Source organism: Heptranchias perlo, chromosome 19, assembly GCF_035084215.1.
Source record: "Heptranchias perlo isolate sHepPer1 chromosome 19, sHepPer1.hap1, whole genome shotgun sequence".
In the NCBI taxonomy this organism is placed as follows: domain Eukaryota; kingdom Metazoa; phylum Chordata; class Chondrichthyes; order Hexanchiformes; family Hexanchidae; genus Heptranchias; species Heptranchias perlo.
In genome coordinates, this window is record NC_090343.1 from 31,820,229 (window position 1) to 31,832,328 (window position 12,100).

Consider the following 12,100-nt stretch of genomic DNA (forward strand, 5'->3'; position numbering starts at 1 on the left):
CATAGATTTAAGGTGAGAGGGGAGAGATACAAAAGGGTCCAGAGGGGCAATTTTTTCACTCAAAGGGTGGTGAGTGTCTGGAACGAGCTGCCAGAGGCGGGTACAATTTTGTCTTTTAAAAAGCATTTGGACAGTTACATGGGTAAGATGGGTATAGAGGGATATGGGCCAAGTGCAGGCAATTGGGACTAGCTTAGTGATATAAACTGGGCGACATGGACATGTTGGGCCGAAGGGCCTGTTTCCATGTTGTAAACTTCTATGATTCAATAATAGACTTGTTAACAAAATTAAAGCCCATGGGATTAAAGGGACAGTAGCAGCGTGAATACAAAATTGGCTAGGGGACAGAAAGCAGAGAATAGTGGTGACCGGTTGTTTTTCAGACTGGAGGGAAGTGTTCCCCAGGGGTCGGTATTAGCACCACTGCCCTTTTTGATATATAGTAATGACCTGGACTTGGGTATAGAGGGTACAATTTCAAAGTTTGCAGATGACACTAAGCTTGGAAATATAGCAAACAGTGTGGAGGACAGTAACAAACTTCAGGAGGACATAGACTGGTGAATTGGGCAGATACATGGCAGATGAAATGTAATGCAGAGAAGTGTGAAGAGATGCATTTTGGTAGGAAAAATGAGGAGAGGCAAGATAAACTAAATGATACAATTTTAAAGGGGGTGCAGGAACAGAGACCTGGGGATGCACATACACAAATCTTCGAAGGTGGCAGGACAAGTTGAGAAAGCTGTTTTTTTTTAAAAAAAGCAGATGGGATCCTTGGCTTTATTAATAAAGGCATAGAGTACAAAAGCAAGGAAGTTATGCAAAACCTTTATAAAACACTGGTTAGGCCTCAGCTGGAGTGTTCTGTTCAATCTGGGCACCACATTTTAGGAAGGATGTCAAGGCTTTGAGAGGGTGCAAAAGAGATTTACTAGAATGGTACCAGGGATGAGAGACTTCAGTTATTTGGAAAGACTGGAGAAGCTGGGATTGTTCTCCTTAGAACAGAGAAGGTTAAGGGGAGATTTGATAGAGGTGTTCAAAATCCTGAACAGTTTTGACAGAGTAAATAAGGAGAAACTGTTTCCAATGGCAGAAGGGTCGGTAACCAGAGGACACAGATTTAAGGTGATTGGCAAAAGAGCCAGAGGGAGACATGAGGAAACATTTTTTTACGCAGCGAGCTGTAATGATCTGGAATGCACTGCCTGAAAGGGTGGTGGAAGCAGATTCAATAGTAACTTTCAAAAGGGAATTAGATAAATACTTGAAGGGAAAAAATTTACAGAGCTATGGGAAAAGAGCACGGGAATGGGACTAATTGGACAGCTCTTTCAAAGAACAGGCACAGGCACAATGGGCCGAATGGCCTCTTGTGCTGAACCCACTATGATACATTAAAAGTACTATGCTGCTAATTACATCCAAGAAACCAAGTAAGTTTGATTTAGGCACCAAAAACCAGTGTATTCAAATTTTTACACCTGTTATATACTGACGGAGTAGACCGACACATACCTGCCTAAATTACCTCTGCAGATTAGTCCAAGCAGAAAGTAAAGCCACTTCTTAATAGGTTTCTTTCCAGGGTCAATCCCAAATCAATGTAGAGTGAACACCAAGTAAATTGACCACTAACTTCAACTCCTTTCCAACTGGTCAGTCATTCTAGTGAAATCTGCTCTTTTAATTGCTATTTCAGCTTTATCTAGTATGGAACCACAACTGAAAAAATGTGGAAAATTTTTTGTCCCTGCCTAAAAATGCTCTTTGGTAGAGCTGTTGATCATATTGTAATGAGTTGCACAGCCAAAATAGATTATAGATGGATATAGGTATTACAGCATATCAGATATAGAAACCATCAGCTGGTAATATAAAGTAGGTACAGTTCTCAATCCTGTTTTTTTTTTTGTTGTCTCCTTTCAGTTCAGAACCAGAACTTCGGAAAAGGCACATTGGAGAAAGTGCATCTATGCCCACACAGACAAGTGAACAGGTGAATCCTGGAAGAAGTGAAGAGGATGATGATGATGAGGTGGCGGAGGAGGAAAACTCATGGTTACATTGGAAACCTTTTGTGGTTAATGTATGTGTGGTCACTGCTCTTACAGCTGGGGCTTACCTCTGTTACAGGGCATGCTTCCATTGACAAATACCCTAGAGGATAATGTGTGTATTATTATGGAGGGTCCATGTCTTAAGAAGCAAACCTAGTTTCTGAGGCTGGAGCTTGGGTGGGATTGTAGGGATAAGATGAGGATGATGCACTAGGATTTGTTTTAGCCCCGTGGTCCCAAGAGCATAACATTCAAATCTCAGGGCCTTGAATATTCAGGAGAAAGCAGTGAAAATGCCAAATAGATTTTTTTTTTTTGGTTTGGGGGGAGGGAGGGAGGAGGGTGTTGTACATTGTGTTTTAATGTTCAGAAATTCAGAATCATGTTCAGAAAAATATACATCCTACATGTAACCCTAGCATACTTGCAATGTTAATGTCAATTGTGCCATTTTTTTCATCCAAATCTGAAAAATGCCCATTGTTCTTGGGGAAACAAAATGTAGCATTTATGTTAACCTTTTGTTTTCTTACCAGACACATTTATGTAGTCAAAAATATATTTTTTTCATATGTTTGGGCTGCGCATGTGGTGAAATTGCATTAATCTCAGCAAAGCTGTGGCAATGCACTGCTGCTTTTGTTTAAAAAGTTCTGCAAAGAGGCATCCACTGCTGCTCAGGGTATCCCAGCAAAATGGTCCTCTTCAGCTGTGTCTGTTAACCATTTTCTATTACACTTGTGCTTGCATTCTTGCCTGCACAAACCGTCTGAAAGCAAATTGAATTAACTGGCTTTTAACCTTTCCCTATTCAGCGACCATATAATGGGGGAGGGGTAATGCAACAAAATGCAAAACATTTCCACCAGCATTTTTACAGCTGCACCACAGATAAAACTTAGACCATTACGTCTGCAACCGAGTATCCTTCACTCCATATTTATTTGTAACAGGTATAACTGCATTCAACAATTTTTTAACCACCAATGTATTAGGAATATAGCATATATTTTTAATTAGAGCCTTGTATCAAGGGCTCATAGAAAAGTAAAATAAGATACCTCATGCCAGTACTGGAAGCTGAGCACCACCCGCCCTGTAAAGTATAGGGTACCAGTACTTAATCTGAGGGAAAATTGTAAGTAGTCAGTATATAGTTATGTTGTCTTGAAGATATAAGAATTAGACATTTTTGGATCATGTATATCAAAATATGGGGATACTAATAATATATAATAGTAGGAAATCAGTGTGTAAGCTATAGAATTGCTTTGTTGAATGATTGTCAATGGTCTGGATGTATATTGTATCCTGGCAGTTGTACATTGAACATCAGTGTAGTAGAATGCATGCAGACTCCATTAGCATCATTAAATATGAAATTGCTTGGAAGATGAAAGATGTATATCTTAATTACTACTGTGAACATGAGTAGCACATGTTGAAAATAATTGCATGACTGTTCTGGTTGGTAATGGTGGCAGTGGTTATGAGACGGACACTGAAAAGTTAATATTTCAGTGGTTGATTTCTATGGTGGGTGTTTGTATAAAAGCTAGCATATCTGTATTTGAATCTATCACGGCATGTGTGTATATATATTAAGAGGTTTTTTTTCTATTTGGTGTAATTGAGATGTTTGTCACATTTCAAGTACGTAGGATCTAGTTCAAACATTCCAAAACTGTCTACAGGTCTTGTTCACTTCTCACATTCTGCTGTCTTAAACAAGACAGTTCTACAAGTGTTTAAATTTGGCAGATAAGACACAACTTTTGGAGGTAATTTTTTCAGGTATGGCTCTCAATTGGCCTCCTGCATCTTGATACAGGAATGTGACCTGCTAATCTAATGACTCCCTTTATTGTATACATTGCCAAGTTTTTGGCTAGCTGAGACACTGTGGTAGAGTTTCAACCAGCAAATTCTACTTTTTAAAAACCTGGGTCAATGTTAAGCCCTCAATACAGAGATGTTTGTAATATTCAATCTAGCAGAAGTGAGCAGTGAATAAAGCTCAGACTGTAAGATTTTAAACTAATAATTATGTAGTTTGGGTGTATGTACAGTAAAATTCAAAGGTGGGTGTGTTTGTATACCTCTGAAATGACAGAAAATGTTAAGTAGCCGCTTTAATGTAAACAAGCTATTGAGCTGCTGTGCTACATGCCTTAATTAAAATTCTCCTTAGCTCTTGCTCTTTACAGCATGGTCATACTAATAAGATGATTGAACAGATTAAGTAATTAGACTGTGGTATTGAACATTTTGCACATTTTGGTACTATGAACAGATTGTGGACCATTAATAAAATGTAAATTTTCCACCAAAAATTATGATTCAGTGAGCATGGAGTGTTTAGAAGTGTTGCTCTCACGTTTTTACCAGGGAGTTGTACTTTTTTCTTTTCCAGGCAGAAAGGAAGTATAGTGCACACTATTATAGTATTTAGTGCTGTTCACTATCGACGTTGTGTCCTAGAACCATCAGTTCATTGATTGCCTTTTAATTAGATTGTGTATAAATCCAAATTGAATTTTGCAAATTCTACCTGGTGGACAAGCATATTGGACTTGCATCCCATGGAATGTCAACCATTTGCAGAGTAGCATAAGTTAAGTGTGGAGAAATCCTTGCCCAGACCATTCTGTGCTTCTGGCTAAACTAGGAAACCAGGATAAAAGGTATAGAATGGTGGAGAACGTGTGCTGTTGTGTCGTCTGAACAGATATCGCCATTTTACTGTTGATACTAAAATCTGGCAGTTGCCTGTGGCTGGTCAGTAAAATAACCAGTTACAGGATATGGAAGCCTGATCCAACCTTGCTTTAGTTTGGAGTGATCAATATTCTCATTAACAGCAAATTTAATCACTGGCTTATGAAATTACCTTTGTAGTTTAAAAAAAAAATTTACAATTTGTAATTAGAACACTTGGTTTATTCAAGCTGTAAAATAAAAATAATATTGAACTTGTTTAATGCTAATATGTGAGGGGGTAAAGGAAATATGCTTTCTTGAATTTTGGTTTAATTTAGGCCTAGAATGTCTTGCAGATTTTCCATAAAGAAGCATATAATCAATATTTGAATACTATAGTTTATCATTTAACATCAAACAATTTATTTTTAGCTACTGTCAGCAGTATCTGAATCATGCTGGTCTCTTAGGGATGTTCTGGTATTAGCAAGAATAAGATCTGACTTTTAAAGGTTATGGGCAACCCAAAATTCAATATAGCAACCATTTCTTTGAAGGAAGTTATAGATGAGTTAAATGGTCAATATTGTGGAAGCTGTATTATAAACTACTGCATCACCATTCATTTAGATAGAATAGTATTCAGCTAGTGTAATGGCTACCTCGATATAATATGAACCGTAACCTTCTATTCATTTCATGTGCACTGAGATGTGTCTTTTAGATTAATAGAAACCAGTGCCCCCAATTATAATTGCACAATGACTTATTTAATCACACTTTTTAAAAAGTGCTTATTTCAGCTCAGTTCTTAGAAAATTGATTTTGATTTAGCTTCCCAATCTAAACATAAGCCTTATCTGTCTCTCTATAATCCATACATGAATTTCAAATTAAGCTTACTGCTGTAATTGAACTTGAAATTGATATTTGCTCCTTATCAAACTATTGGCCAAACTAAGCTTCTGGCCAAACTTTTGGTTCAGTACAACTGGAGTGATTTGTAACTCCCAAGTATAACTTGCACATTAACAATCTAATCAAGGGCCACTGTAGGAAAGTACAAAAAATATTTTTCTTGGTTAAAAAGCATCCAGTTGTCCACACCACTGGCCATGGGTGATCCTTTGCACTGTTCACAGTCTGGGTAACTTATCTGCCTTTTTTTAAACTGAAACATAGTGGTCACAAAATACCTTTTTGCCACAGTGTTATAGTTTGGTAAAGGATGTGAACCAGCATCCATTCAAGTGAAAGTATTGCAGCAACAATATGGGTAACATTACATTAGCTGTGGATCTTGGAAAAAGTTATGCAAAGGTATTTTTCTCGTTAATTAGATTTTTATTTTCTAGATTTTTAAATGGCTGAGTAATAGGGAAATCTGTTCAGTGTTTTATTTGTATGGCCTTACAGAGGACACAATTTTTATGCCCAGTGTTGCTGAGAACCCTTCTAGGTAGGAGCAGATGAGTGCTGTTGGTGATTTTTCTCCTGTTGTCTTCCCAGCAATGTGATTGTTTTTTTTTTAAATGGTTAACAACAAATTCTATTAGATCACACTAGTTTCCATAAATTTCAGGGATGTGTCTGACTTAACTGGAATTATTTGTTTTTATTGAAGTACTTTTGGACCAAATATATACAATTTTTTTTTTTAAATACCGACTTGTTTTTGTTATGTCAAGCACACAGTTTTTATAAAATGTCAATGGAATTGTAGCTTTTAATTTTAAAATTATAAATTAATTGCTTGCACTAAGTGTTTGTCAACAGCATGACTTCAATAAAACAGTAAAGCAGAAAGTTTGATCATTGAATGTCCTCTCCTAAGTGCACTGCCGAACAACGTGCAATGCTAAACAGCCCACCCCATATGAAATGTAAACTGCACCATTTTTACAGTCTGGATTCTTTGTAAATTACAGGTAAAGCACTTGGGAGCTAAAAGTTGCACTTTTCTGTACCTATAATTTAAAAAAAAATATTTGAGATACACTGATTTTTTTTTTACTTGAGCTAGTGTGATCTTTTAACGTGTTCCTATTTGACTGTTTCACATTTTTATTAGCTTTTTGCCACAAAAGTAGTAAACAGCTTCATGTATTTTACTTTCTTTTCTTGTATAGTATCTTGTAGACTAAGAATAATTGTATTGTTGCTATTTTCTAGGCAACATTAACTAGCTGTTTCTGCATGTATTGATATTGTATGATTTTCTACGGTTTTATATTGTTCAACCATTGAACAAAGGAATAGGGTCTGAGGCTTTTTAAGCATCTACAGACTTTGCAGAACCATTTTAAATTTTCCAAGCTGGCTTTCAAGTGCGCCACATAAATCATAAATCTAAAATAAAACCAATTTGAAAGCAAATCTCGTTTCATCATCGTATATGTGACGTTTTAAACTGCAAACCTCAATACCTACAATTATAAGCTTAAAATCTTGGTCAGCTAGTTTTAAAGCGGTGTGAAATAAAGCTAATGCTTTTTTCTATTAACCACTTTTGGTTATTGACCAATTGTCAATCAAATATGTGGAAGCTTCTTATGAGCTTATATTCAACCTCTAAAATTATTAATCTGGGGCATTTTTTTTTGTCTGTCAAAGTAAGATTCTTTTTTTTAATTCCGTGTGGACTTCCACCTCTGTTACCACGCCTTCATCAATGACCCCTTAAGCCATCCATCACACCTGATTTGCTGCTCAAGCTGGACCGCACTATGCAGAGTTGTCTTCCATTTATTTATATTTGTCTCCACGTACAAGCGGTCCGCTTTTGTGGATCATAATTCTAGAGTGAGTTTCTCTCCGCTGCTTTTCTGTGGCGTTTGTTGTATGCAGCTACTAGGAAGATTCCAGGACCCTCGTAACGGATAACTTTTTTTTAAAACAAGTTGGAAACTTTCACAAGGGCATACAATCCTATCCTTTCTGAAACAAAATTTGAATCTTTTTACCAGGGTCTTCAGACAAATTAAACAGAGAACCATGAAAGGTGAACTGGCCAGATTCCTACTACTTGTGAAACTCTTGAATATTTGAGTTGAGGGGGTAGAGATAAGAATGTATGAAAACCCACATTGTTTCTAAAACTGAAACATGATGTTGACATTTTTCCCACACCTACCCACCCAACCATCCCATTGGCAAATTTAGCTCCAGATATTGCCATCTCAAGTGAGGCTACCGTGTGCTTGCTTGAAGATGTGGTGGAATTAATTAAGCTGTCTGAGAAGTCAGTTTGCTCTTCAAGGAGCAGCTAGGCCACCTGAAGTTAATGCCTTGTCTTCTGAAATATGTGGAGAACAATGATTTTCGATGAAAAAGCTCCTGCACCATGTTTAGTAGTTAACCTTTATTTTTCATAATTCCACTGTTGTTTTTGTCCACATTTTTTGGGGTTTTTTTCAATTCTTCATTTAGGAGGAGGATGATGATCTGAGCTTTAGAATCAATCCAGCAATCCTTTGGTAGAATGTTTCAAGATTTTGTCCCCTCTGGTGATTGCCCTACTGTCACAAGGTAATCAATCTAATGGGTTGCCTGAGAAGTCATGAAATTCATTGAGAGAAGTGAAGTCTGGGTCTCAAACCAATAAAAGTTGAGTGACCTGTTGTTCTACCTAATGATTGCATAGAACTACTGGGGGTACACGACGTGGTCAAAAATCTAATCTCAGCATAATTTTAACATAGAATTTGACCAGGATATCTTCAGTATAATTCCTCATTATACTCTTATTCATTTCCACTCTTCACTGCCCTCTTTCTCCCTGTTCCCCTGTGCACACATTTTAAAAACTTGCCATTTGGGTCTCTACGCAATTAGCAACAGCAAAAACTCCTTACAATTTGAGAACTGTAATGTAACAGTTCCTCTTAATTCTGTTGCTCTTTTGAGTTTGAGAGTATTGTTTGGAAAATCTCTTCACCAGTGAAGGGACTGTTGTGCGCTTTCGCATGTCATTGAAGTGTGCATCACAATGATAGGATACAGGGAGGAGATATCAAGTAGAAGCTAAATGATCCTCAGCTCATCGTGTTCTGTATTGTAGAGATTAAACACATTTGGCCTTGGTCCGAATAGTGCTAGCTACCTGAACCATAAATGCAACTGGAACACTTCTGTGGTGTACAAGGATCTTTTCAAAAATAGCTTCTGACCAGTTCCATTTTGATTCTAGAGAAATTGGCAACATACTGAACATTTGGAGCATTGAGATAGCATATGCAGTATAACTGCTGCATAAAACTTTTGAAGTAATGCAAGAGTCAAGTGATCTTGCCCAATCTCTCACAAACCCATTCTTCAATGTTTTCAAATGGTCAGCAACAGCTATTTACAAAATGTTCAGACAAAATCAGCTGTTTCCAAAATTTTGAAGCTTTGACATTCTTGTCCTAACTATATTGAAGTTTTGATGTCTCTATATATACTCTCACTGGAGGATTGTTTTGTTGAGATTAAATGACCTGGATTTCAAATTTTGCCCATCCTGATGGACATTTCTATAAAGACAGTGGCTGCACTCCAAGTATTTGAAATCTGTGCTACAAATGTATAAGAAAGTATAACACCAACTAAGAGCCAAATTCTGTATAGGTGATTATCAAACTCTGTCATGAGACTGATTGATTTTTTTTTTAATCATTCATGTGACGTGGGCGTTGCTGGAAAGGCGAGCATTTATTGCCCATCCCTAATTGCCCTTGAGAAGGTGGTGGTGAACTGCTGCCTTGAACCGCTGCAGTCCATGTGGTGAAGGTTCTCCCACAGTGCTGTTAGGTAGGGAGTTCCAGGATTTTGACCCAGCAACGATGAAGGAACGGCGATATATTTCAAAGTCGGGATGGTGTGTGACTTGGAGGGGAACGTACAGGTGGTGGTGGTCCTTTTGCCTGCTGCCTTAATCCTAGGTGGTAGAGGTCGCAGGTTTGGGAGATGCTGTCGAAGAAGCCTTGGTGAGTTGCTGCAGTGCATCCTGTGGATGGTACACACTGCAGCAATGGTGCACCGGTGGTGAAGGGGGTGCCAATCAAGCAGGCTGCCTTATAGATGGTGGAAAGGCTTTGGGGAGTCAGCTGGTGAGTCACTCGCCGCAGAATACCTAGTCTCTGACCTGCTCTTGTAACCACAGTATTTATGTGGCTGGACCAGTTAAGTTTCTGGTCAATGGTGACCCCCCACGTGGGGGATTCGGCGATGGTAATGCCATTGAATGTCAAGGGGAGGTGGTTAGACTCTCATCAAGGTAGTCTCTTCACTTCTGAGCAGGAAAATAAAACACTTTTGTTCCCAAAGCCTCCACATCAAGTGCAGAAGATACTCTGGTAACATGGGCTGCGAGACTATCTATCTTGAAGGCCTTCAGGTAGGGCACAGTATACTATCTGATGACTTTTAAAGTTATTGTAGCCCAAGTACCTCTCACCTTGAGGCTTCAGTTAGCCCATCAGGAATTCTGTTTTAAACAGATCCCTAAGTCATTGGGGAATAATTCTGCTTGGCATCATATGGACCAATAGCATTACTTAGAAGTTGGGGGCATTGTACTGAATCTTTCATTAGTGAATACTTGGGTATGGGCTAATTAAGGCTAATCAATATTGCAGTGTGAAGGCCAGGTTATGCTTGACTAATTTACTCATATTTGCAAATTGCAGTGCATACAAACAAAGGGAATGTAGTGGATATAATATTTGGACTTTCAAAAAGTGTTAAAAGTCCACTTCAGACTTCTTTTAAAGATTAAAGCCCATCATTTTCAAGATAAAATGATAGCTAAAGGATAGAAAGTAAACAGCAAAAATATATGGATGTTTTAAAATGGGCACAATGTATTGTGCCCTTGAAAATTCTCTATACATAAATGATTTGGACATTGGAAAAGAGGGAATATCAATATTTGCTGATCAATTAGGAACTATGTCAACTAAAGAAAAATGTGGAAGCTTCCAAGAGGACATAGGAAAGTGTCGGATATGTGGCAAATCCACTTCTATGTAGATAAATGTGCATGGAATATAGTACATTTGGGGGGGAAATAAAAGAATGGGAATATAACCTATATTCTGTATTCTCAATGGAATGGAAGATCATAGATCTTTAATAGCAATACTGGAAGTGGAAAAGGCCATAAAAATAAGGATAGTTGTCTGCAGGCCACTGTTTGCCTGCCACCAGGAGGTACGAGTATGCTTGGCTAGGAGACTGCATGATTGGAGCTGATCTTAACATTAAATTTTAACTATTCACCTCATCTTCCTAATTTGGTATAATCCTGTTGTATCTGGCAGATGAATGAAGGGTAAAAAAGATTACCCACCATTGATGTGGTCTATTATTACTAGATTAAATTTATCCTTCACACACAGTTCTCTTCCTCCTTTGACTTGGATTGCCTGGAACACATTCATTTTTTTTTAAAAACAGGGATGCTAATTTTCCCTTCTCTCACTCTATCTTTGATGCTGCTTCCAGAATATGATTGAGAAGAAAAGGAAAGAGACTAATTAAACAGTGTGGGAAAAAGTGACATCACATGGATGGTACATCTGAACTTCCTATCCTGGGTGATAGATAATTGTATTGCAGTGTATGTGATGGATCATCTCACCGTGGTGGTTATCCTACATTTCATTGCTCTAAATTGAGGATAAGTTCCTGTGGCAGTTTATTTATACAATTCAACCTACTTCATTCTGTTACAAAATAACCCATAATTGAGCTTTAAAACAACTTGATCAACAGGATTCCTGACATCTATTGAAATCCATCATCATGCTTGAGTCTTCAAACCAAACTCTTGGCCAACTTGGAGTCATGGGGACACACTCCACTTACTCAAACTGAGAACTTGGGTACAGGTTGGCAAGTGATGAGGTTTGGGAACCCCCTCCCCTTTCTCCCTAGAGTGCTCCTGGACTTCAACCAGTTAATATTGAACAGTTCACCCTCACAAAGCACCAATAAACTTCCTACTCCTTGTCCAGTTAGGACCATCCTACCTGTTGGAGCTTTGGCTTGCAGGGTTATCAGAGCCTAGTGGAGAAAATCCCAAGTGACAGTTTTACCCCATCAGATTAGTGTCACCACAGGATTGACTCCATTCCAACATCCTAGCACCAGGCATTTTGTCTTGGAGTCAACTCAACCCAAAAATGCTCCACTCATTTTTTCCCATCCACACCTCCAAGAAGGCTGGAGAGTAATTAATCATTTAGACAACTGGGAACTGCAGATTTGAGCACTTGAGGTGGAGCACAAGAAGCAAGAATTTGTTCTGAGTGGCAGCTTTAAAGCAACAAATGGCTTAAGTTTAAGAATGG

At 38.1% G+C, this 12,100-nt stretch overlaps 1 protein-coding gene across 1 annotated transcript in view; it reads left to right on the forward strand.

The window, feature by feature from the left end:
- The window catches only part of LOC137335289 (tyrosine-protein phosphatase non-receptor type 1-like), a 121,144-nt gene extending 114,002 nt beyond the window's left edge, over window positions 1-7,142 (forward strand). Inside the window, exon 9 of the mRNA XM_068000588.1 lies at window positions 1,936-7,142. Coding sequence (XP_067856689.1) covers window positions 1,936-2,158 — 223 coding nt within the window. The 3' untranslated portion in view covers window positions 2,159-7,142. The remainder of the gene's footprint in view (window positions 1-1,935) is intronic.
- The last annotated feature ends 4,958 nt before the right edge of the window (window positions 7,143-12,100 follow it).